This window comes from Stegastes partitus, unplaced genomic scaffold, assembly GCF_000690725.1.
Source record: "Stegastes partitus isolate 25-593 unplaced genomic scaffold, Stegastes_partitus-1.0.2 Scaffold2184, whole genome shotgun sequence".
Taxonomy (NCBI): domain Eukaryota; kingdom Metazoa; phylum Chordata; class Actinopteri; family Pomacentridae; genus Stegastes; species Stegastes partitus.
The window spans coordinates 166116-193679 of NW_007579915.1; the positions used below are offsets into that span (position 1 = coordinate 166116).

The window sequence follows — 27564 nt, forward strand, 5'->3', positions numbered from 1 at the left end:
TGTGGGAGGGAGGGAAGGAGGGAGGATGAGAATGTGCCAACTGGGATTAGATTCCACGCCTGTTGTGTTTGTTGTGGTTGTTGTGGTGATGGCGTGCATATGCTCAGCAGGCTAGACGGAGGGCTGAGTGGACGGCAGGGGAAGCTGTGCACAGAGCGAGTGAGCATTAATTTGGTGTGTGTGTGTTTTTGTAAAATAGGGAGCGAGGGCTGCTGTGATGTTAAGGCACCAAACTGGAGTAAGAATGATTGAGATGGGGGGGAGGAGGAGGAGGAGGTGGGGGGTGCAGAGAGGATGACGACATGAGAAAGAGACAGAGGTGGAGGAGGGGTGGAGTGAGTGCAGCCTGCTTTAAATGCAGGTCAGGTAATGCAGCGCTCCATTCTGTGAGGCTACGTCCTTCTGTTGGAGCTCTGTGGCTAACTCCAGTCAGCGCACATGCCTGTGTGTAAATGCATAGATGGGTGTTTTAACTGAGCAGCGAGGGGGATGCCTTCAGCCCTTCAGCCCTGACATCCTAAACACATATCAGTCAATGTGTTTACCCGGGGCTCGCAGCCAAAAGGAAGTTAAAAATGACAAGAGTTAGGTCTATCATCTGGGATCATGGCTGAATGAGTTGGTGTCATAGCCACTGACAAGCACAGAACAAGCTGTTGAATGTAATTTCTTGCTCAGGAGATGCGCTTTGATTGCAGCTATGATTGCCAGGAACTGCTAGAGAGGAAGGAACACACGCTGGAATAAGCTCACAGTGCAATATTTGTAACTCAAAGTCCAAGTTCAGTATATCTGCAGCTGTCAGCAGAGCAACAGTTACAACAGAAGAGGATGAATGTGTTTACTTTACCTGAGAACTGAGTAAGCCTCATTAAAGCAACAAACGGAGAAACACTGGCAGAGTCAGACACACAAGACCACAAATCACTTCTGCACCATTAAAGCCAGCCCTCAGAGTCATTTAGCTTTGTGGGGAAAATAAAATCATTAACGTTGTTGGAACAAGTGAACAGCAATTATTTATGACGCACCAATGCTGCCCCTGAGCTGCTGTCAGTTGGACGGATTGTCAAGGACGAAGCTCACCGGCTACAGTGAATAAATGACTGACACATGATCAGATAGTCAAGGCCGATTCAAGTTGAAGACCTCGTGTCGCAGCTTATCCCTGAAAGTGACCCACTTATCTGATGACCTCTCACCAATGTTTCACAATCAGCTTTTTTTTCTTTTTACCGCTTCAGGTGCAGATGATTTACACTGTCAGATCTTCTCCTGTCCCATAAAAAAAACTTTTTGGAATCACCCAAACCATATTTGACAGCATTTCTTTCTTTTATCAATCCATAATTGAACATTTAATCCTTCAAACTTTGAAGATATGTGGGGTTTTTTTTAGTGGACGGCGACAATATGGGGCATTTAATAAAGCAGACAAGCTTGCTAGGAGACAGAAATTCTCCCCAGCATCACTTCAAAGAGGCGTCTTTAATAATAACTGCTTTGACATATGTTGGGAGAAATTTATATGCTGTGGGGAAAAGGAAGCGTGGGTTGAGATTATGCTCCGTATCATTTCATGTCCCACTTGTCTCAGTGCCAGTGTGGCTAAGCACACCCGTATATGTACACTTCTAACATTCCAACATTTAAAACTATGTGGAGAACAACTCCCCTCCTTATCAGCCTTTATAGACACAGAAATAAAAATAAAATGCTGTGCAATGCTGTAACCACGACTCTGAGAATGAAGGCTGCAGTGTTTAGAGATGTGTTTTCATTTTTATAATTTGCAGACTAATGAACTGCATTATGTTGCTGATTGTAATGTGTCCTATTCCCATACTATTACTACACTAATGCTTTTTGCATACTCCATGAATTCTAAGCAGGTTTTGTGTATGGAGTGCATCCGCTGTGGACAAAAAGAACACGAAAAGAAACCACAAAACGTCTGCTTGATTTGCCCCACAATGTATTGCACAACAGAAATGGACAAGCTATGAACTTTGTTCCCCCTCTCTGGGAAGCTGAATTGGCAGTATCGTTCCAAACTAATGCTGTACCCAAAATTTAGACCACATTCTAATTCTAGACATGATATAAAGTACACTGCAAAAGTGACAAGAGTCATAGAAGGTTAAATATATAAAAAAGAAAGTAAATAGTTGAACCACTTAATAAGCTAACATAAACTGTGTACTTGTGTCTGCAGCCTGTATGTGTTTCCATCACGGTGCTTATAAATCATACATTTGCTATTCAAGTAACTTGTTTTTATTCAAAAAGTTAATAATAAAGTCAGTATAAAAACTTCTGCCAGTATTGAGCAGCACTCCACAAAGCCCATGCAGTCCTCTTAGAAATATTTTAAAAGATGCAATCTGGTTAAGTTTTAAAGGCACAGAAACCATTTAACGTGCTTTTGTCGAATCCCACCTGAGTTACTGCCAAAGTCTTTTGTTTTTACCTGCCTGAATGAACTGAAAAATCTACTGACCAACTCCCGATTGTACAGAATTCAGCTGCCAGGCGTTTGTCCAGACCTTAGGAAAAGAAATGTCACCACATCTTTACACTGGCTTCTAGTGTGTTTCAATATAGATTTAAGGATTTTACTTATTACTCCTAACGGCATTCATGGCCTTTCTCCCAGCTATCTCTGACCTGTGTCGTCGTTCAAATTGAGATATTCCTGCAGAGCTCTTTAGTCGGTCCAGCTGAAAACTGAAGGGGACCGTGTGTTTGCAGTCGGGGCCCCGAGGCTCTGGAACAAACTGCCCAAAGAAATCAGGTCGGCTGAGTCAGTGTCCTCCTTTAAGTCACTGCTTAAAACATATTTTCATCTGAGAGCCTTTTGCGATTTTATTTAAGTTCTCTTTAAAGATCTTCTTTCATTTTCTGACATTGTATTTATACAACAAATAGCTTTTTTGTCTTTATTTTAAAAGCTGAACATTTCATCACTTAGTTTTACTGTTTTGTGACGGTTTTATTTTGCCCTTGTGAAGCACTTTGCAACATGGAATTTGAAACACACTCTTTAAATAGAGATTATTATTGTAATATTATGATTTTAAAAACCCTTGAGAGTGGAGTGTCCTGCTGATGCATTGTTCACAATTCTCCCACAATGCACTGCACAAAGAGAAAAGATGGAGTTGCTCACAGCTGGAACAGTTCTGAGAACACCTCTGAAAGGAATAATTGCTGCTTCTTTTAGAAGCATCTTTCTGAGAATTAGTTGTCAGTGTCATTCCAAATTCACTTTAGTTCACACCGGTTCTTAAAAAGTGATTAAGTACATTGGTTACATGTACAGTAGCTCCAAAACAGTATATTATAATAGTAGAACATACCGTACACTGTATGCATTCAGTGTTTTTTGCAGTTTCTGGGTGTTTTTGCTGCTGTCACATTTTTCATCATGTGCATTCATTTTTCACTGCACTATAAAGTCCTGCGCCTTTATGGAAACAGCACAAGTATGGCTCCAAGTAGAAAGAACTCAAAAATGTCTTGTGTAAAGTCTAACAAAATTAAAATGCCATAAATCATAAAAAGCAACTTTTTTGATCATTTATTTTACAAAAATTGACTAAACTGGGAAACAAAATGTACTTTTAGTTCAGTTCTGCTAAATAATCTGAGTTTTTGTCACACGATTGGTAACTTATGGCTTCTCAATTGTTCCAAAGAGAGTACATATTTTTGGTTCGTACAGAATCTAGTTATTGGAAACTGTTTTTCGCCATTTGTTTAAATAAGACATGCAGTATAAAGTGAATGTGTTGCGATTTTTAGGTTGATTTTTCCAATTGATCATACACAATTAGTTCAAGGAACTGTCAGAAATCCAATAACTCTCTCTGTTTTTTACAGTTTTTGACTCTGGTAAATGACACGTTTTTCAAACCCAGCAGCAGGTTTTGGAGTCTAGAGAGTAGAAACCAGGTTCTCCGTTATTATTTTTAGTATAAAGCTATAAAAGCCATTGATTTCTTGTGTACGAACTGGCCCGTGTCTGTAAACTGTGGCCAGGAAACGTAACCTTTTTGTATTAGTTTAGTTTAAATGCTTCCCTCTCCATCAAGACCAAGCAAGAAGCTGCACTTTAATCCATAAAAAGAAAGGATAAAAAGCAAATGAGAGCAAGAGAAGAGCACCAGGTCAAAATACTTTTAAAGAACGTCATCAGGGTCCAACGAGGGAACATTAAGTAAAAGCTCAGATTGCAATAAGGTAGTAATCACTGAAAACGCTGCCACTGATGCCTGTGTTTACAGAAATAATCTTGGCTTTTGTTGAGACTATATTAAAATGGAAGGCGGATAATGAAAAACCACCAACTATCATAAATCAAAACTTGTCTGTCAGTTTTTTTTTATTTTTTTATCCTTGCACCAGGAGAGTAATGTGGCCTCTGCAGAAGGGAGAATGAATTGACTGAAAATTGCCTGCAGATAAGAATAAGAACTAGAATAAGAGTTTGGATTAGAATTAAAATTCATGAACTCTGCCCAATCTTTTTTTAATTTTCCATGTCATTTTGAGGTATTTCGGGGCCATCAGTGGCTTGGCCTGGTTTTGACTGTTGGGTAATTATGGCTTAATGGAAAGCTCATTTCCTGAGGCCTCTGCCAACTAGCGAGCACCTTTTCTTACATGGCGCAGCAGCAGCAGCAGCAGCAGCAGCAGCAGGAAGGGCAAATGGACAGATGAGAGACACAGCTTGGACCGGTGGAAAATAAGCAGGTGGGGCCGCCGAGGTTCTGATGAAAAGACCACAGCAGGTGGATCCAGAGTGGAATAGACAGGAGAGAGCGGGCGGGAGACAGAGTGGTTTGCTTGCCTGTGGTGGAGAAGTCTGGGAGAGAGGCCAACGTCGCAACAACAGAGTGGGCTGCTGTTTGATTCGATTTCACTCTTTTCATTTCCTCCCCCTTCACCAGTTACAGCCAACACTGCAATCTTGTTTCAGGTACACTGTAACCCGACCGCCTGCAAAACACAGCCGCCGCCTGCATTAACACCAATTTAACTTTATGCTTGCGGTTTAGACGGCGGCATTAGATGAAGCTGTCAGCTGTATTAATGTGTTTCAAAAATAGCCGGAATCAGTCAGAAGAGGAGCGTGTTGCGTAAAAAAAACACTCGCGACCGTTGCTTTTTGGAGAGGATGCATTAGATTTGCTACAAATCTGCTCATCATCTCCAATTCAATTTATTTCATGTACCTTTATTTATTTATTTTTTAAGTGGTTTCCCTTTGTCAGTAAGCTAGAGCCATTATTAAAGAAGCAGATATTTAACATTTCTCTTTCTGTCTCCTTCCCTTCCCTCTTTTGTCCTTTATGAAACTCCACAGCAACAACCCAACTACTGGAGCTTTAAGGTCAGTGCTGCTTTTCTAAGTGTCCCTCTGTGTTGGTCATTCCGTTCTGCCTGTTGTCTCAGAGTGTGTGAATATCTGGATCGGTGCAAGTGTGTTTTGTGCCGTGGCATCACGTCCGACCCCTCAGGCATCACCAGCCCATCTCCACGTTCCTTTGGCTCCGGCAACACCCAGACCGCTTGGCATCTCTTGGATCCCTGGCCAGAGTGTATGACTGTGGTCTATTCGTGTGTGTGTGTGTGTGTACGTGCGGTGTCAGAGGTGTCAGGGGTGGCGACAGCTTAAACTTCTCCAGCTCAATTTAATCTGCAGGAGACGATTCTCTCTGGATTTATGATACCTCAGTCAGCTGGCATTAATGGCTAGAAGCCACGTGACCCTGCCGACGTATTGCTGGCTGAGACATTAAGAAGACATTTCAGATGTGCCGCTAAGGTATTACTGAAATAATGCTTTGAAATTAGCTCAGGGGGCTTGAGTCATGTCTGGGCTGCTGAATGGATTTTATCCGCAGGTTTAAAGAGGAAAATATAGGCTGTATACACTAGAGAACACACAGACATACTGCAAGTATAAATCACTTATACTGTATGTAAAGGGTTTAGCGTGTTTGTTCGCTTTTACACAAGGTTATGTGTGTTACATTCTGGTGCTATACTTTATAGAGGTGGACAGGGAGGGGGGTGAAGGTGAAGTATCTGAACAGAGCATGCATTGATGCATGTGTGACGGAAGAGCCCAGAGCTTATCTGAGGAGTGGACCTCCCTGAATGCCTGCTCACAACATCATTTGGACAGGGTGGAAATGTCACTGAATATCAATAGCCATATGTGCTGACCCACGGGGAAGCGTAAGCAATTTATCCCTCACTCCCACAAGTGCTCGAACCTGAAGAGTGATATGAAGTGAGTTTTGTGTTCAGAGGATTTTAAACTCTGCAGGACTCTCAGGTGGGTTGCAAGACTTTGAAATGTGAAGCTTTGAACATAAACTAACAAATTAGAGATTTTTTATTTTAATTAGGTCAAATTAGATCTAAAAGAAAATTATTTCCAGAAATACTGAAAATGTAAAAAATGAGCTTTAAAAAAGTAGAGCTGTGACTATCAGTTAATTTATTACTTTAAAAAATGATTTTCTTAATTAATTGAGTGGTTTAGACAATTCCAAGGTTTCTCAGAGTCATATTGACAATTTTCAAAACCAGCAGTCCAAACTGAAAGCAGTGTGAAGTGAACAATGATTTTTAATAGCTCCAAAATTGACTAAAATGATTAAACTATTGTCAAAATGGTTGCTGATTAATTTTCTGCTGCTCAGTTAAATTACCTGAGCAATTGTTGCAGCTATAAAAAAAAAATAAAAAAAAATCAACAACAGTATTTTCAGTGCTTTGTACTTACCAGTACAGTGAATTGCTGTTCTGTTAATTGCTTGATGTTGCTCTGCAGCTTTTGCACTGCAATCCACCAAATTAGGTAGTTTAATCACCCCGGCAGCGAGAGCATTTATTTGTTTGCTCTGCAAGGTGCTGCAGCAGCAATAAAACGTAGAATGAAACAACCGAAAATGGCCCAAGTGCCAGCAGATCTAAAGATATTTGCTTTCAGCGCGCAGACTGTTGTTGACACCTTTTATGTTGACACCTCATCCTGCGCAATTTTCTTCATTTCGCACTAAAGCTTCTGAAAGCCACGTCCTGCTCCCTCGTCCCACCAGCTCTAATCTAAGCTCAACTCTCTCTCACTGGATTCCCCTGCTTGCTGAAAATAAACACGAACCAGAGCTACTATCAGGATCATACTACGCTCGTTTTTTTTCCACCTGCGGAATAAATAAACGTATGAGGGGGTTTTTATCAGATCCTTGTGTGTTAAATGTTGACACTTGCTAAACATTATTGATGGCGGTTACAGGTGTTGCACATGCAGTTCTGCTTCTCATTCTCTGACAATGAAAGTGCAGAATATGTATTTCTTGACAGGTTTCCAGACTTCTGTTTCTCCTCTGTCTGTCAGAAAAAAAAATACAATCCCGACCAGCAATCTCAGCCATCATCTCCTGACTCGAAGACAGCGCTATTTTGCTCACCCTCCTTCTCGGCAAACTGATTGCATCGACTTACAATTCACAGCAATTTGACAAAACAGTTTGTTCCATGCATTGATGACTCCTGGTATTCAAAAAGAGAAGGGACTCTACGGTGTGTCTCAGGGGGGAGATGGGGAGGGATTGCGTGTCCAGAAGATTGGCCTGAGAGTTGAAAAAGATGAAGAGAAATAATGGAGGAGGAAGAGCAAGTGGAGCAAAACAGATGTGAGAGATGGATCGATTTAGGGCGCTGTTTTCTCTCCATTTTCAAGACAGAGCTGTGAAGGGGTTTTTTGTGTGTGTGTGGGAAAGAGCCAGGTTGTGGGTAGAGGGAGAACATGCAGACTCACAATGCTCAAATGCAGACAGAATGTGGCTTCGGCCTTTGAGGTGGAGGCAGATATGTTGACATAAAGCAGCTCAGGGAGAATCAAGCGAGCTTTGGGAGTGGTTGGAGAGGACAAATGAGTGACAGGGGATGAAAAAAAGTGGGAGAGGAAGATGGGTAACTGGTGGCAAAGGTGCACAGAAACATCTGAGGAAGATAAAAGTATCATTAGGAGGAGAAACAAGGAGGAAGAGATGTGGACGAGGTGTGAGGTTGAGTCATTTAGCACCTGTCTACCGTAGTACCCCAGAGACAAAGACTTCACACACACATCAGACTGTGTTTGACGTCCCTGTATGTAGTCAAGTGCTGTCAAATCACTTAATAGGAGAATTATTACTCTCGGGGACAAGATTAGAAAATAGAGTTGAGCAGCAAACATGCTGTAATGAGCCACCCTCTGGACCTAGACTTCACAGTGTGCTTCAAAAGCAGTGTAGTAGTTCAGCCACATTTGCTCGTCTGCTTGTTGTATGTTCATGAATTATTGCATAATATGAAATCTTTCACCTTAAATCTGTCTCAACTTAAGCTTTGCAAACACTATTGTACAATATTTCAACTCACCTCATGGTTTAATCTGCTACAACCTGTGATTGTTATGCTAAAACCGTGCAGATCATTTCACAAGCTATGACGTGTGAGTTTATTAAAATGACAATTCTAATAAAATTGATTCAACCACGACTACAGCAACACTGACATAAAGAGGCGAGCAGCGTCACTCTGCGCTATCATACCATGAATGAAAAATAAGAAGGAAATTGAGAGATATGAAGCCGCAGAATGATTTAAGAAGCCGCAAATACAGTTTGATCTGCAGCAAAATGTGTTTTTATGTATCAAGACGAGAGTTTCACCCCTAAATTCTAAAATAATATTAAAACAAACCCACTGCAGCCAGATTGTTGATCCCTTAGGTAGTAATTTGGGCACTATAAACCTAAAATCGGACTTAAAAAACATAATTTCGAAATATTTCCCTGATAAATTCACATTTAATAGTCCAGGAAGTGTCCATACTGTTTTATTACAGTGCTGCATGTGTGCGTCTTTGGTCAAACATCATGTAGGTGAAGTGGAAATCCATTTTTAAGTGGAGATTTTATTAAAGAGAAGCTTAAGCATTATGTTGGCCTGTGTACAAGGTTAACGACTTTGCAGACTAGACAAGACAACAGTAAAGTGTCAGATGTAATTTGATGAGATGTGCTCTTCCACACATAAAAAGCCGTACACTATGGCTTCCAGTGCTTTGACCTTAAAACAGAGCAGACTAAACAGTGTGTGTGTGTCCAAGTGCGGTTGTGTGTGTGTCTGTGTGTGTACAAGCACAGCAAACAAGAAAAGACACAGTGGGAGGTTGCATAGAGTTTAATGCAGTTTGTTGCCTAAGGTCTGTTGTCGGGCCGCCTTGTACCACTTTCCACTCCATTCGCTTCTGTTCCACGCAGGATCATACTGTTCCCTACTTGTTCCTCTCTTCAGCCGTGCCCTTATATCAGTGTAGAGTTCTCAGCAGTAATTGAGTGCTGTTGAAAAAAGTCTGGATCGCTCTAAAAGGAAAGGTTTCGGGTGGGAGGGAGGGAGGGAGGGAGGGAGTCGTAGCGGGAGAACAAGGAGGTAGAAACGGTTTCCCCCTCAAAGCCTGTGAACACCATCATGTGTAACACTGGCATGTCTAGCAGGACCAGATGCATGACCAGATGGTGCATTCACATATATTATTTACAATGCAAAATTACTGCAGCGAGATATTTTCAGTTTTCATATCACATAAACCACCAATATGGAAGTCAATGTTTGGAGTCTGTTGCAACAAGGCAAACTGACTAAGAGCACATATAACAACAGCTGCGGCGAGCTTACACGCAGTCATACGTCGGGATTTCATTGTCTTGTTGAGCAACACGTTGATGGCAGTCAATGAGAGAATACAGAATTACTTCTTCGCCTTTCCCACACTTTTTTTTTTCTCTTTTCTTTTTCAGCTGGATCAGAATTATATATTTGAACTGCGCAGACATTGTGAGAAGCGAGTTCACTCATGCAGTATCATACTCTCAATTCCCCTTTCCTTTTTCATAGAAAGCTGAAACTGGGTTATTGAGCTTTAGAATAAAATTCTCACATGCACCAGCAGACTCAGAATGTTGAAACACAGTGTTGCTCTCATTTCCATTCATACTGAAAGCTGTTGCTGCGTTTCTATGCCAAACGAGTTCCTGGGTGTTACTTTGACTGAGTAGGTGGGTTGTGTTTGTGGGACTGTGTACAGCTGGTTCCGTTGCAGATCCTGTTCCAAGGTGGCAAACACAGCGTACAACAGAAGTTTGGACACCCCTATGCAATATCACTTAAATGTCAGATATTTTCAAGGTGAATTATCTGTAACAATTGCAGAAATGGTGAGTTCACAAATGGATTATTTCCTCTTTTGAGCAGTCATCAACAAGTGCATTAGAAAGATCATATTGAAAACACTTAGTAGCTTCATAGTAGAAACTTAATGCAACAAAAGTGAAAACACGTGATCACTGACACACAAGTTAGAAAACCTGTAATCACTGAAAAAAACTAAGTGTGCCTGTGATTTTCATTCAGCCTGCATGAACTTGGTTTTAAACTGAGCTGTGAGAACTTTCTCAGTTTTCGTCTTATGAGCTGTGCCTATCTGCATGTCTGCATCATGGCTCCACATGAAAAAGAATTTCCAGAGGAATTGAAAAGATGGAACAGATTACTGGAATATCGGTGACCAGCTGAAAATCAGTCAACTGGCTGTTCTTGTAAAACTACAGCACAGACAGAGTGCTATTTGTTGTTGCCTTGATTTGAAGTATGGGTTATTAAGGGAAAATCTGAGTTTTTCTGACAGCTCAGACAGTTTGATAGACAGTTCACAGCGTCTATGTACAGAAGAATAAAAACCTTGCTTGCCTTTCAACACAAACCTGCCGGATTTAGCTTTCCCTAAACATCAATAGAGGCCTGATCAGCTAATTCTTAGGTCAGATTATATCAAGATAAATTTATTTACCAGATGAGGTCCAGCATATTTGACATGAGTATGGCCACTCCAGAAGAAAACAAGATTTTTGAAAAATGGTGAAGCATCTTCAGAAGTTTGTTATCCTTCATGCGAAGGAGGACTGAGTCCATCATCAGAAAAGAGCGAGGGGATAGGACGTACTGAAGAAATAAATGATTGAGGTAAATCTAAGCTCTTAGTTTTTACTTCTGCATAAGAGCCAACTGTTCAACTTAGAAATGATGCAATTACTGTAAGATGATACAATCTTGTATCATTTGACATTTAAGCGATATTGCACAGGAGTGTACTCGCTGTATACTACACTTGGATTTATTGAGCTCAGAGTCAAACAAATGTCTTTTATCATTTGCCTTCCTCAGTGGCATTTAGATAATTAAATGTGGTCTGCTAACTCGGGGAAACAGCCAGCTTGGCTGTGTGCAGAGGTAAAAAATATCTACCTACCATACCAGCACCTTTAAAGCTCACTGATTCCTGCCTTTTTGTCTTGTTCGATGAAAAAAAAAAGCAGGTGTAAAAATAACTCTTTTGCCATGGGTCATATATCAGATTACTTTTTGGTCAAGATAAGTAACTTGATGTCAATCCTGGTTGCCTGGCAACTGCTCAGAGCCCAAGAAATAGCCTGATTGTTACCTTACAGAGGCTGAATGGCTGTTTTCCAGTCACTTAAGCAGCTGCTTGTGATAGCTTCATATTTAAACATGAGAGTGATATCAATCTCCCAATGTAACTGCCGATAAAAACAAAGCATATTTCCCAGAGTGTCACACTGTTCCTTTAAATATTAAGTTTCTGTATTGATAACTTTTGCTTCCTGAACCATAAACAAAATTTAAAGGACTTTAAAGATGATTCAGTGCTGGATTCAAATCAAATCAAATGCTCTTAAGCCTCAGCCTCATGAGGTATAATATGTTCTCATTGAATTTCCCCCTTACTGGAGGACGGTCTGGTCAGAATGTGACACACTGCAGTACGTGCTGCTCCTCTGTGATGCTGCTGGCTGTGTTGTTCAGTGTGGTCACAGTTTAGATAAATGACCCTATTAGAAAGCATGGTGGGGGTTATCTGTCAGCATCACAGTTTCTCTGCACGCTCAGACACTGTCTGCCACCACCATCACTGGACACCACCACTCGCATTCTGTTGTGTGTGGGTGTGTGACTGAATTATGTATGATTGTGACAAGAGGAGCGTAACGTTACATTAGAAAAAACAAAAAAACGGCTGTTATGGTCCTGCTGGGGGGTTTGTAACTTGCCTGGTAAACATACATGTGATAGCATATGGTAGCAACTTACCAATGATTGCAGAACTTACATATTGTTATCTCCCACATACTGCAGTTTAGTTACTGTACTGCACCAACAATTTATTAATTGATTGCAAAAAAAAAAAAGGAAAAATCTTTAATGTCATTGGTTAAAGAGTTGCAATTTAAACATTTATTAAGTAATTAGGCTGCACTCAGATAATGCTAACCTGCTAATCTTTGGCACATGTTTAGTTGAGAACTCAAGCACTGGACAATCTGGACACAAACATCAGGACAAAATTCTATTGCAATCCATCTAATAGATGTTGAGATGTTATACTCTGAACCAAGGTGGTCAATCGACAATCTGACAGGCGGACATAGCTGTTTATAGAGCTGTGCTGCCTGCAAAGCTAAAAATGTAAATCCTTTGTTTATGTTGTCCAGTGTCAGAATTTTCTCAGATTTCACCGTAAACTGAATAACTTATATACTATTGGTAACTGCTGAGGAGTAATTTGAAGATGTCAAGTTCCGGAAAGTAGAAGGACTTTTTCGCCATTTTTTTTCTCCAGATATTTTATTGATTGAACAATTGATTCCTTGAAAAAATCCATAGTGAAAGTAATATCTAGTTGCAGCCTCAATTCCCTGTGCAGCACAGCTTCCTGCCTTATTGCCCAATTAACAAAACCATCAATGCATGTATGTGTGTTCATGAATGAATTCAAACAGCGCACTGCTGAGAGCTAGTGAGCGCAGGCATGGCCCTCTGCGTTGCTTCTGTCAGACTCTCCCATTAATTAAATACCACGGTAATGGAAGCCACAGTAAATCCATGCTGCAGCTTGACTCAGACAGTTAGAGGGAGAGAGGGAAATCCTTAGAAGGGGGGAAAACTGTTGTGTTCATGGTACAACTAGGAGGAGACAGGCGCGGCTACTACACTGTGGCTAAGGATGTGTTTGCTTTTGCCATCCAAACAATCAGCAGACAGCATTCTGGGAGCTCATTACAGCAGTCTCAGAGCTGGAGGAGATGCTACAGCGGTGGAGGATCAGGGAGTCAGTTCAGTGAGCCCAGCCCCAGCTGCGTTAACGGTCTTTCAGTGAGAGGCGCCTGGGCATAGGCCAGCAGGATAAACCCACAGTGACAGCCTGGGATTTGCGTGAGTTTCTCCTCCCATCCCACAAGCACTCATTTAAAGTTCGTAGCTGCACAGGGACAAGAGTTTGGATGAGGGTGAGTGGGAGGTGTGCAAAGTCGAGCAAGCATGACATAACTTATGCTAAGCTAGAGGACAGTTTCCAGCTTAATTCTGCTCCACCACAGGTGATTCATGAAGGCCCTGGAGTGCTGTGTGATTTGAGTACAACTATATTGTGTTTTGCTGCTGCTCCATTCAACTGATGTCAGATACTGTGACGCTAGTAATTCTTAGTGAATGGCTGGTAGTTAAACCATTGTCAAGGTCTCGATAATCTTGTTAGGTGGTTCATTGTGTGGTGTCTCATTGTGTGTTCGCTGTCTCTTTTTCCACTTGGTCTTACTCCATCGGCCCTGTCCAATCCTTTTTTTCCGCCTCAATTTCACCTCTCAGTAAATTATTGTGTCCTCTCATCCTGCAGAGCCGCAGTCCACGCCATTCCCAGTCTACCCAGTCGGGCCTCGCTGACCAGGCCGCCAAGCTTTCCTTCGCCTCCGCTGAATCCTTGGAGACCATGTCGGAAGCCGACATCCCCCTTGGTTTCAACCGGATGAACCGATTTCGCCAGAGCCTGCCGCTGTCCCGCTCTGCCAGCCAGAATAAGCTACGTTCTCCAGGTTAAGATTTGAAACACTTCTGGCAGGCTCTGTCACAACATGCTGGTTGGACTCAAGTCAGATTTGCAGCTGTCTCTTGACTTGATGTAGCTGGTGATGTGAACCTTACAAAGAATGGGAGAAAGTGTTGTTTTCTCACCACATTTACCATAACAGTGTTGGTACAGTCCAATTTGCCTGCTACATAGAACTGTAAAAGCAGTCAGTCCTTCAAAGTAAAAGTTGAGCTTCATAATAACAAAGCATACTATTTTTGTAGGTATTTTGATGACTTTTTATTTGACTGTAGTAGGGTTTGTCATACAGAACTAAGGCTATATTTGTGTGCAATTGCAAGAGTAAACAGCAGAGTCGAGGACAGGTTTACAACGAAAGGGCCTTGGGATTGTAGCGAGGATTAGCGCGAGGCTGGTGCAGACTCATAAAGAGCGAGTTGTGTTGTTACATCAGGTACAGTGAGATAAAAAAAGAAAAAAACTGGTTGTAAAACTAAAGAGCCGTAACTGATGAGGGCATATTGAATAAGATATTCAAACAGCAGTAGAACAGCAGACCTGCTTATCTCTCCTGTGTCTACACTAATCACTGTCTTTGTTTTCTTCTCTCCCCAACTTGTTTGTAGAGTCTCACTAACTTTGCCTGACTTTTAATTCTTGGTCTTTCTTTGCTGTGTTCTTTTTGTTTGTCCCATGATGTATGAAGATGAATTTTCAGGTTAGTCAGGCATCAGACACATTTATCTCTATGAAATACAACGGTTGCACAATCTCCCAGAAATTCTCTAAGAAGTGGGGCTATTTTTGAGCTATTTGGAGTAATATCAAAGTAGTAGTTGTAAAAAATTCAACCTGCGCATGCATCTTTTGCACTCAAGCTGTGTTTTCTCACATTCACAAAGATAGAATTTCTCTGCTCCTCTGTCAGTGCTTATACCTGCTCATTGCATCTGGTGATAAAAGTTATTATCTACATCTCTTACGCCAAGAGACAACACACACTGTAGCTTGCACAAGATTTCACAGCATTAGTCTCTCCATCCGCTAAAGCCAACGACTTCAAACTCAGCCGTCTTCCCCTTGTTGGTCTCTTCTAGGCGTGCTGTTCCTGCAGTATGGAGATGAGACACGTCGGGTGCACATCACCCACGAGCTGAGCAGCCTGGACACGCTGCACGCTCTCATCGTGCACATGTTCCCTCAGAAGTTGACAGCAGGTATGCTGAAGTCGCCCAACACGGCCATCTTGATCAAGGACGAGGCGCGCAACGTCTTCTATGAGCTGGAAGACGTCCGAGACATTCAGGATCGCAGCATCATCAAGATTTACCGCAAAGAGCCCATCTATGCTTCTTACCCAGCTGCTGCACACCTGGCTAACGGAGACCTCAGGGTGAGCGGAGGGGAGCTGGGAGGTTGAACAGGGCAAACAGGGTTATTGTAGAGAAAAAATAGTGTCTGATCTCCTGCAAATTGGATGTTTGACAACTGACCTGGCAGTGAGAACCTCTATAATACTGTGCCTCTGCATAAAGAGGATTGGTGTGCATCTTTAGCAAGGTAATGGTGTTTTTTTCTTTTTTTTTCTGTTTTTCTTTTTTATTTCAATGGTAACTTTGACAGGCTATTGCGGTATATTTGGGTTAGCAATTTAACAGGTATTCCTCCTGGAAATGCATTTTCTTATCTTCAAGTAGGCCATCTGTTGCTGTGCAGACACCAGAGAACAATGTTCCTCTGTGAAATGAGCATATTTTAACATTCGGAGCTATTTCTGCTTCAGTAAAGATCAAGGAAGCCTGAGGGAGATATTTTTTTAATTATTTTATACAAAACCCTGCTTACCATCTGCATTATTCACACAATACTAAGAACGCAACTGCTATTAACCATGCAAACAGGCAGTGTAAAACGATTGTGTCGTGCATGTTCTGTGCGCATGTACTGCACCATCTGTTTTGTTTGCGTCCATGTTTGCATGCATGTTTGTACCTGTATATGCAAGAAACCCAAAAAGAAAATGAGGTAAATAGATGGCCGACCAGCACCTATAAACTGCTAAAGCATTTTTACGTTTTAATACAGCCTCAAGCTCCATCTGATGGCAGGAAATACAGCCATGATTGAGTGTTTGATGCACTAGCCGTTTCGTCTTTATATCTGTTGGGGACTAAACGCAAGCTGAATCTTAACAAGCATTTGGCCATTTCTTTGCTCCTGTGTATGCTCTCTGTTTGGTGCTTTCTTTTTTGGGTAACTTAAGGTTCAAGTTGTATTTTTATTTGTTTTTATTCTTGTTTACATTGTGTCTATACAGGGTTTATATATATATATATATATATGTATGTATGTATTAAATTCAATTGCATTTTATTCATATAGCGCCAATTCACAACATATGTCATCTCATAGCACTTCACTTAGCAAGGTGAAGACCTTATGACTTTTAAACAAAGAACAAAGAACCCAACAATCCAAAGTTGTCTTTGGATTTCCTATGAGCAAGCAGTTGTCGACGATGGGAAGGAACCAAAAAAGAAACCTTTAACAGGTTGAAAAACAAACAAACAAAAAACCTCAGACAGACCCAGGTTAAGGGAAGGCGACCATCTGCCTCAACTGGTTGGGGTGAGAATGTGGATGAGGGGGGAAGGGGGTGGGATATATACATATATATATATGCATGTGTATGTATATATATGAATTTGATCCTGGGCATGAATTTTCAGCAGCTCACAGTCTTCTGTCTTGCTCCAAAATCTTCTGTGTATTTTACATTATTAGCTTGGATGCAGAGAAGCGAATGAAAAGAAGATAGACAGATATGAGTTTTGCAACAAAAGCAGTTATGTGACAGGGAAAAGCAGATTTCTATTTGGCATTTGAACGCTTCTGAAAAATCTTGACAGGAGTTAATCCACAGCATGAGAATAGGCCAAGGTGGGTTGGGGAGAAAAAGCACAGGTGCATGTGTAATAATATTATGATGCTCGACAAAGAAAGTCAGGAAGAGGAAAATGAAAAGCTCAGCTGAAGATGGTGAACATGAATTTATTGCACTTGTTTCCCTTTGAATGATGGCGAGGTCGAACTCTGTCTCCTGCATCCTGTCACCACTCTGCTGTAAATATAAACACAGATTTTGGGATGTGTTATCTTCCAAAATCTTTCCATTTTGGCCAGAACACGTCCTTTTTTATTTATTCTATCTGAGATAAATAACTAATTACAACCAAGAAAAGTTTTAGAGACTAAATTCTATGATCAATAATTGGTCTTTTGAGAAATTCCTCATCTTCTTTTGGCATCTGCAGGCTGCAACAGTCTGTCTAGTTTCTGTCAGATCTAAGTCATCTTTGTGTGCAGCTGACACATGGGAAACACAGCACGCTAATCCGTGGGTCTCCATGGTAACTCTCATCCCTGCTTGTTCCTTTCAGAGGGAAATGGTGTATTCCTCCCGTGACTCCTCTCCAACGCGTCGCCTCAACACCCTCCCTTCCTCCACAGCCTCGGCGTCCTCCGGCTCTCCGTCCCGCTCACGCCTCTCCTACAGCGGCGGCCGCCCTCCATCCTTCGCCGGGTCCCATCCCCAGCATGAGCAACCCCGACATCCCCACCATCCCTCAGCCGGCCACGGTGCCAACGCAGGCCTGTCTCCTTCGCCCAGCGCAATCCTGGAGCGCCGCGACGTCAAGCCTGATGAAGAAGTTTCTGCAAAAAACATGGCACTGATGAAGAACGAGGGGCTGTATGCAGATCCCTACAGCTTGATGAACGAAGGTCGCCTCAGCATTGCCTCCACCCAGTCATTAGCTGCCATCGGAGACCCCTTTAGCTTCCCCGTGTCCACTGGCCTGTACCGCCGTGGCTCTGTGCGCTCCCTCAGCACCTACTCGGCTGCTGCTCTTCAGGGGGACCTGGAGGACTCTCTTTACAAGCCCGGAGGTTCGCTGTACTCTGACACATACTCCTCGGCCACTCTGGGCATGGGTTTTCGCATGCCGCCCTCATCCCCCCAGAAAATCCCTGACATGCAGCTGAGGGACAGGGACTCGTATTCCAGCTCACCCAGGGCCTCACCTGTCAGGCAGTCTTTCCGCAAGGACTCCGCCTCCTCCTCTGTGTTCGTCGAGAGCCCAAAGTCGAGGCCCAGCTCCAGTTCAGAGCCTCTGTGTCTAACAGCTGGACCTGGAGAGGGCAGCAGGACCATGCCTGGTTTTGGTTCTTCATTATCTGGACAAGACGCAGATACTAGCAGGTCTGTATCAATTTGTACTGTTCTCAAAATATCCTCAGACCTACAGTCACAAATCAGCTTTTTTTGTAAGTGATGACATCTACAGAAAGGCATTAGAAATTGCAATATTTGTTTTGCTTGTGCTCTTTCCACCGCTTGGAAGTGAAGAGAGCTGTGCATCAGATAAAAATGTTTGGCCTTTGTCCATTTGCATGTATTCCAAATCTTCATCCATGTCTTTATTTGTGCAGAATTAAGTGTTTTGTTTCCATTTTTAAAGGGATCATCGCCTGGAGCGCATGGAGGCCATGGAGAAGCAGATAGCCAGCCTGACTGGCCTGGTCCAAAGCGTCCTGACCAGAGCACCAGATAGCGACAGCACGTAAGACTCTCCATTATAGCCCATTAACCCTCTAAAAGTCACACATACAGCTTTGGATCAGACACATTATCGACAGGAACAGTGGCAGGCTATTATCAGAGCCATTATCAGCTGCATAGCTGTGAAGTGGTACATTACCTTTGTGTTCAAGCACAGACCACAAAGCATTAGGGCGCTGTGCTGTTTATCCGTGCACTGATACACGGACATAGATTTTGACTTGGTAGCAGTGCCCATTGTTGTCATCCCACTTTACCCTCATGTACACAGTAGGGGCTCATTAACAAGCAGATCACTTGTTAATCAGTCTGATAGTGTCCAGTAGTGGTGCCGTTAGTGTTAGCACTGTAATTGCCTTGCCCTGTGGCCGTTGATCCTCAGATGCGGCCTGCTGCGTCTCTGCATGATGGCGGGCTGCCCTCCGGACCAAGGGACGGAGTTTTCACGGCCATTACCTTTCTCTTCCAGCGAGAAGACCGAAACCAACAGTGACGGCTCCGCCACTGGAAGTGAGTAGAGCTGGGTAATTGTGATCTGTGGACTGACCCATTACTAACACTGCCTTTCCCCCCTGTGCTGATCTCTGTTTAGAAATTGACCTCTTGGTTTAAAGCTAGTTTATTGAAATTTGACAACATGGATGAATCAACTGTGTCTTTATGTAATTCAGAGTGTGTTCTAATACGGATACTACAGTGGAATATAGCGTGCCAAACAAAGATTTAGAATGCCCCAATACACATTATGTCAAATGCAGTTTGGATGTCCAGTTTTTGTATAATTTTTGTGAAAAACTCTCCATTCTGACCCACAGTCCCCTGTGCAGTTGCGTTGCATACATCACTGTGCCTCACATGAGTAAAATACAAGCTTGAGCAGCTGAGAGGACCCAGACAGATGACAGCTCGTTTTGTACAACAGACTGCGATGGATATATTAGCAAGACAGTCAAATGTTAAGGCCTAATATTATGACAAAGCAGTCTGCAAAGTCTGCATACTGCATGCAACAGAATGTACTTTGTAAAGTCAGCTGTGGTACGTACGGAAGGGGAAAACGAAAAGTATGCGATTTGGCACACAGCCTCAGAATTGTTGAGTTGGTAATTGATGCTTTCACACCTGTAGTTCGGTTCACTTGGTCGAGATCAGGGGAGAAAATTATACACTGATGCCTATTAGTTCTGGTCTCGTCGTGTTCACATTGAATTTTAACAAACAAACCAAGAGCTGTAAACATAAAATTATATAGTCTGACTAGCAGAAAAAAATCCCCCAAAATATGAAACTACCTTTGATGGAGCATCAGGTGCTTTGCTGGAACTGCTGATGCTGGATCCAAGGAATGTTTGGCTCTTTTGGTTTCCAAATGACTAAACCGGTTATTCAATTACCACCATGATATCCTGATAATTAAAAAAATAATAATTAATTGTAGTTTTGCAGCTGTAGTGGGAACGCTTTAGTGCCCACTTTTTATTAGGCTAAACATAACACACAATGCACCAACTGCAGTTTAAACTACTTTGGATACATGTTACCATGGGTACAAAATAATTTGCATAATTTTAAAACCTACGATGGTTGTACAGATTTTCTGAAATTTAGTCTTTTGCTTTTTCTTCTTTTCTTTCTGAACAACTCACAATCAGCAAATTGATTTATCAGTTGCTCAGCTTTTGAAATCATGCAAATTCACATAAACTGCTTTCTTCTAGCAGCCCAAATTAAACTGCACAAAATAGGAAAACGGTTTGGTTTAACCAAACCAAACAGGTTAAGTATTCAAAACCTTTAATTCCACCTCATTCATCTCTTTCTCTTTTTCTATTTCTCTTTCACTATCTTAGTTTTTCTCCAACTATTAAATTCCAAATGACTCATTCAACCATTTTATGGCAAAAAGAAATGCTGGTCAAATCCACTGAATAGAACTGTTAAGGCCAGTCTAAGCTTTTAAAGGAGAGTGGTCCATTGCCTGGCAAGGACATTGGAGAATTGCTCAACTCAGTCAGATGAGAAAATCAGCATTAATTTCATCTCAATTTATCCAGCTTTGAGTTTTGTAAATCACTAAGCATAAATACTAGAAGCAAATGGGGAATTGTTGGCATCGCTCAGTCAGAAAGAGAAAAACGCAGCAGCATTGGAGCTTTTGAAAGGTGTTAAATAAACAGACAAACGTACTAAATTGTAAACAGAACCTCCTGGGCGAGGTAATAAGACAGAGCTTTGAAGGAGTTTGAAGGTTTATTTCTTCACTTTAGACTCTACTGGGTGTGTGGAGATTGGATTTCATGTTTGAATCTAATTTTTAAACGATCAGACTGTTATTTAACTCACAAAAAATGCTTTTCAGCCAGGAATTGTGAAACAGTAACAACATGTGCAGCTTATATATACTGGGTGAACCCTGTTTCTTTCCTGTTTTTTTTTTTTTTCCTCTCGCCTGTCTATAATCTTGCAGCACAGTTCTGGCACAAACAAACCTTTTCCGATGCCAGACCTTCAAGGGGTCAGCTCAAAGATACAGTTATTTTTCAAGCTTCCTCACAAATTGGCACCCTGCCAAAGGACTAAACCGTCACCACAGTCCGTGTTTCTGCTGTAGTCAATAAAATGTTCTCCGGGATCATCACTTCATAAAAAATGAACTTTTTAAGACTTTCCTCTCCTTCTTTGTCTCTCTATCACCTCTCATTAATTTCTCGGCTCACTCTTTCTACATTCCAGCTGGACGGCTGAAGCAGAAAGGTAGTTGTCATCTCCTACTCTATCACCCTTTTTTTTTATTTCTCCTATCAGACATCTCTCATGGCTCTCTGCCCTCTGTATGGGTGTGTGGTGTTGCTGGGTAGCTGGCGGTGTCTATTCTCTTGTTTTCCTCCCGGTTGGTTTCCCCAGAGAGCGGACTCTCCCCTTTCGTCCTGTTTCTGTCTACACTTTTTTCAATTTCTGCTTGATTATTCCTTTGGTAATTTCCGAGGTTTGTTCTGTCACACACTGGACACTCCTTTGTGAGTGTGTTTGAGTATGTATGGTTGAATATCTTGGCTGGTCAATGGCCATACTCACAAAGGCCTGTGTTATAGATAAGAGCATGGTTATCCCTGTGTGTCACGACTGAATTAACTAATTCTCTGAGTTTTACTAATAGCATGAGCTCACATTTCTCCCAGTGGACTATTGGAAGATCTGTGAAATTAAAAAAATGGTGCTTTTTCTTTGTATATTTTCTATATATGTACGTTTCTTTGGGCCCTTATGCTGAGAGTGTGCGTGCTATTGTTTGTTCTGTGTGACGTGCTGGCTGGCTGGCTGCAAAATCTCACCGGAGCAAAAGCCCAGCAAACTAACCAATTTGTTTCCCGCCAACCTCCCGGTGATCCCCGTGTCCTGCTCTGTGATTGGCAGCTCACACGCCGTCAGCACCCCTAGCTCTGATGCCGCCGCCACCTTCTAACATGAGCCAGGTGAACAGCGTTGGCCGCTTGCAGATGCAGCTCCATCTGCACGGGCTGCAGCAAAATGCAACTGACCTGCGCAAGCAGCTCACCCAACTACGCAAGATACAGGTAGATGATGTCCACCATTAAGAAGCCATTTATGTATTTCTTTTAACTGTATTTTCTTTTAATTTAGGGTGGGGAAAAACAACATTCTTATCAGCCACTTGTGGGATCCAACCATGCAAACATTTTGGCCTTTTGAAATATTTCTATGATTTTCTAGTTCATGATTCTTTTGCTACTATTCAAGATTTTAAAACTCTTAGTACATTGTAATGGAAAATAACAGTCTGCTTTTGTGCATGCAGCTTTATGCCCCACTCTGTACCTTTTACCCATATTTTCATGTCATTTACACGTACACCTGTGTATCCTGTCATCCTTTTGAAACTCTTTGAAAAAAATCCACAATGAAAGGAGGGTCAAAAGAAAGAAAATTAAACCGAGGTTGATGCAATTGTTGATGCAACAGTGTTTGTAAATGACAGCCAGAAATATTAAAATTGTATTGAGCGAGGTATAATGCATCAAAGGGCAGGGAAAAGGAGAGCAATTATGAACTAATCAGCTTTCCAAAGGTTTCTGCTCCCAAACTCGATGAAATGGAAGCAAATGGAAATTTGTTTGTTGTGCTCAAAGCATTCAAAATATACATTAAAAAAAAAAAAAAAAGAATCCGAGACGATGTCCTGATGACTCTGCATAATCCACAGTCTCGTAAATAGTTGCTATTGAAGACTTTCTACTGAAGAAAGGAATGCAAAAGAAAATTGTTGACAGCAGGCTCAGTGGGTTTTTTTTTTCAGAAATCTGGTTGAGATGAGTTCAGGCATTTTAATTGAAGTGAACTGGCTTTATCTTGATTTGTTTGAGAGACATACAAGGTACGATTCTTTGCTGTGTCCTTCCTATTTGATTGTTGACACACCTTTTGTAGAAAACGGATAAAAAGCAAGTCATTGACATTGTTAGACTGCACTGTGCAATCTACATGTAGTTTACTTTTGCACTGGTCCCTAAATCACCTCAACATTGTACAAGAGGGTTACATTTCATTGAATTGTCTACTTTGTACATACAGCTGTTAATGCACAGTGTGCAAGAGCTTTGAATTTTGTTTGATCTTCACTTCAATACAGCACCTATAGTAAATAGCACCTGCATAGCTGTACTGCATGACACATTGAGGGCATGATGTCGTTTGAGGATTAATAATCAGATAGAGAGATAAAAGCTTCGTTCACATCTTGTGCTGTTCTACAAAGATGCAGGTTGTCACGGTGGCTGCAGCGTTACACAGAATGTCACAAGGATGGAATGAAGAAAAAAAAATGCACAGTTGAGGCCGTTATGTATTCATTTATCTCTGATGCAAGTGGTGCCATGGTTACTGTTGCAGGAATGAGGAAGAGATGATGAAATGGTGAGAGTTTGTTGCGCGAAAAGAGGAAAGAAGGATTAATGGAAGCAAGACATGATGGATGTGCGTAGCTTTTATTTGTTCCATGACAGCAGTCGCGAGGGTTTCTCTGACTGTGATGTACCCAGAGAGGACAGTTTAACGTTTACATGCCTGCGTGTCCGAGTGTGACCTCTGCCCCTGGGTTCGTTCTGTTGCCCGTGGTGATGGCCAGCAGCTTCAATTTTACATGTGGCTCATGAATTATACAGGAAGGGAGTGTGAGGAAGAGACAGGCAGCTGAGTGAGAAGGAGCACAGCACTGCAAGATAAAAGAAGAAAAAGTAAAACGTCTTTTTCTGAATATGTAAAATATTTTTTAATATGTTACCTCACTCCTTACTTTCATCCCTGTGCATATGCATCATTGCTGCCGGCAGTATAGCGGGGGAATCCTGGGTAATTATAAATGTTAGTGATATTGTTGTCTTGCTTCACTTCCTAGAACATAAGGCTGATCAATTATTAATCTTTCTTGCTTGCCAGGTGATTTCATCTCAGGGAGTTGTATTACAAGCACTAGTCCTGTAGAATATTCCATTCATAACACTGCGAGGGAGCGGAGTTCACGCTCAGTGCCTCTGTTGTGGACGTCTTTCGTTTTTCCTCGGGGCGTCCCAGCTATCTGTGTTTGGAGAAATGTTATGTGCACATGCTAATACACACACAGGGCACCACAGCGAGCTTTCAAGACCATTCACCGCAGTACAAGCAGTGACTGGAAACCTCATAGGCAGTGGAGGATAGTGCAAAAATGTTCTTCTCGCATAACAAGGCAGGAGAGATATAAAAGCCACAGTCTGCCCTCTCAAGGACGGGGCAAATCAGAGTGTGCAATTGCTGCAAATCATTGTAGTCTACTTTGCGAAGCCTTAGTGGGCTCCAGTTTTCCTCTTTGATGTCAAATTGTTATTTTGCGATTGCTGTAAAAGCAGATTTCATAACTTCAACAAGCTATTCTCCAAAGGCCAACAAGGCTAACATTGATCTAATTTGTTTCCAAGTACTTTCAAAATGTATAACATGCCTCGCTGAAGTATGAGCAGCCTACACTGTGTATGTACACCTGTAATGTTGTGTCTGACCGTGTGTGTGTGTGTGTGAGCAGATTGAGAATCAGGATTCAGTGCGAACCCTGTTGAAACGGACGGAAGCGGAGCTGAATGTGCGCGTGGCCGACGCCCTGAGGAAGCAGGAGGATCCTCTGCAGAGACAGCGCCTCCTGGTGGAGGAGGAGAGACTCAAGTACCTGAATGAGGAGGAGCTCATCATTCAGCAGCTCCAGTCAGTATCAGCAAAAGACTTCTTTTTAAATCTAATCATGTAAAAAGCTGTGGAGCAGTACATGACTGTCCAAGTGCTCAACCTGTTGGTAAATCCTCTGTTTTTAAATCAATAATAGGGTCACTCCATTTAAAATCAACTTTTTATAACTATTTTTTCTGGACTGTCTCTGGTTTGACTGAGCATTTTATAGCATAAAATGTGGCTATTTATGGAAATAATTGTGGCGTTTTAGCTTTATATCTAAAATACTTTGCAAGGTTTATTTTAAATGACCCTTCAACCCATTTTAAACAATTTTTTTTTCACGCAGTGAGTTTTTCAGGCATTTATCTTCAATCATTCCCAGCAGTGTTGGTGTTTGATTAGTGTATTGAATATATAAGTTGTCAGCAGGTTAAGGTGTGTTTTTCCCACGTATTTTATAATTGCATCAGACATAACAATGTTCATATCTGCTGTACAATTAAATGACTTGCAGGATGACACAGTGATATGATGAAATTGTAACTGTAATTAAACCCGGCGTAGAGCAAGATGCTTATTAAGATCTGAGGTATGAAACTGTCCAGCAACTAATTAAAGTGGCTGCAAAATGAGAGCGCAGAAAGCTACCTTGAGATTTAATAATCAGATAACTTGCTTCAGTCTCAAATGTGGAAATATTCACTGTGGTAATAACTCCTGGATCTCTCTGTGAGTGGCAGAAGAGTTCTCCAATCTCACTCTGACCGGCATTTGGATATTTGGAATAATTGGTTGAACTGCTGAATGATCTCTGCTAATTGATGTCTGCTATTCCGCCTGGCTAGTGGCAGCCGACTATTATTTTGGTTAATTATATATAGAAGTTTAATTCATTACGTAACTCGAGGCAGGCTTATTTGACAAAAGTCTGACGCGAGCAGACACATGCTCGACATTAGAGCTCATATTTGCATAGATTCTCTGTTCTTAAAGGCACAATGAACACCTATTTTGAAAAGTTTTTTTTCTTTCTCAGTGGCTCTGTGACTTTTAAACACCAAATCCGGTTTAGCTGCCCAGCTGTATCTAGCTCCCAGTTGATTGAGAGACAGTTTATTGGCAGAAGTTTTACAGAAACTCGAACAACATAATTTTCGTCAGTAAAAGTGTAGTGGAGGAATCCCTGGTGTTCAGCCTGCTGTCTGTTCCATCTCAGCGACCTGGAGAAGTCAGTGGAGGAGATCCAGAAGGAGTCGTCTGTCAACCACAAGCTGGTGACAGTGCAGGAGCTGGAGGAGAAGGCCACTGTTCTGAGAAAGCTGGGAGAAACACTGACAGAGCTGAAAAGTGAGTCACGCTGGCACATTTCACATTCTCTGCACAGGCGCAAAGCTGAAAACGCAGTCTTTTACCCTGGCAGGCAGTTTATAATATAATTACTCACCAAGGCACTGATTATCTTTTAGTCACCCACAGCTCATCTGCAACATTTAATCAGTCTCGGATTGCTTATTGTCTTAATGAACTCCCTGACCATTTGCGGTGGTTCAAACTTTTTTTTATTGTTTGAGTAACACAACGGGCTTTCAGCATCCTTGAATTGAATTGATGTGTTTATGGGAGCACAGTTGGTTTCCTTTGTTGCTTCTCTGCTGTTTTGCTGCAGATCAATTCCCCAGCCTGCAGAGTAAGATGCGGGTGGTGCTCAGGGTGGAAGTGGAGGCCGTGAAATTCCTTAAGGAAGAGCCACACAGACTGGATGCCCTGTTAAAACGCTGCAAGACTATAACCGACACCCTTGCCACCATGCGCAAGTATGAACCTGCTCTGACGGAGCAACTGTACCTACATTACAGCTCATGTGCCAGTTTGTAAAATGTGCTGAATTCTGACAAGCTGTTCTTACATTCAGTTAGAAATAATCCTAGAAATAGTGAGGAAGTGTTTGTCCAATAAATTATAATACTTTTTGACACAGTGAAATATATCCAACATTAGCAAATGTGAAAATGCATCCATCTGTAATCAATTGGGACAAGACTTTTCCATTTGTATCTCTGCCAGAGACATTGTGCTTGTACCCCTCTTTGTTTTTGTTTTAGCAGAACATTATGGATTTTCATAAAATGTGGCAGACAGACAGGCTTTGGACCAAAGAAAATTGATTAGATATTGTTGATGATTCAGATCAGAGATTTTCACCATTAAGCATTTTATTGTTTTTATGCCAAAGCTCTGAAACTATCAGAGATACAGAAATGATTAAAAATCACCCAGTGTGAAAAGAAAAAAAAAACAATCCTTAAGCATGCATTCAAGCTGCTGGTGTTATTGTGATTAACCGGCGTTATTGGGTGACGCCCCGATGAAGGCCCTTTTCAGTCACATGAATAATGGATTTTTGATTTTATGGTGAGTGTGGACTAAAATTCGCCCTTCAGCACTTCATTGTCTATCTTCTAATCAGCCTTGTGTCCAAAAAGCATCTCACTTTCTGGTTTAATTAATCTCACTGATAAAAGAGCTCATCAGAATTACTTTTGGGTTTTTTTCTCTCATCTTTGTGGGAAAAAGTAAGTTGGAGAATTCATTCAGTATAAGATAAAGTTTACGCCCCTCAGTGTTTGGAGGTTTTTTTGGGAGGATGTTTTCAGCATTCATCAACAATTGTTTCCACTTTGAGTCATGTATAATTCATGTTTTTGTTTGTGTAACA

At 41.7% G+C, this 27564-nt stretch overlaps 1 protein-coding gene across 1 annotated transcript in view; it reads left to right on the forward strand.

Moving 5' to 3' along the window:
* Positions 1-27564, forward strand: part of srcin1a (SRC kinase signaling inhibitor 1a) — a 41739-nt gene that overhangs the window by 1842 nt on the left and 12333 nt on the right. The window contains exons 2-13 of the mRNA XM_008304296.1: positions 5369-5395; positions 13817-14012; positions 14715-14726; positions 15106-15401; positions 17449-18269; positions 18529-18630; positions 19099-19139; positions 21363-21383; positions 22044-22204; positions 24706-24881; positions 26065-26195; positions 26515-26662. Of these exons, the coding sequence (XP_008302518.1) occupies positions 5369-5395; positions 13817-14012; positions 14715-14726; positions 15106-15401; positions 17449-18269; positions 18529-18630; positions 19099-19139; positions 21363-21383; positions 22044-22204; positions 24706-24881; positions 26065-26195; positions 26515-26662 (2132 nt within the window). The remainder of the gene's footprint in view (positions 1-5368; positions 5396-13816; positions 14013-14714; positions 14727-15105; positions 15402-17448; positions 18270-18528; positions 18631-19098; positions 19140-21362; positions 21384-22043; positions 22205-24705; positions 24882-26064; positions 26196-26514; positions 26663-27564) is intronic.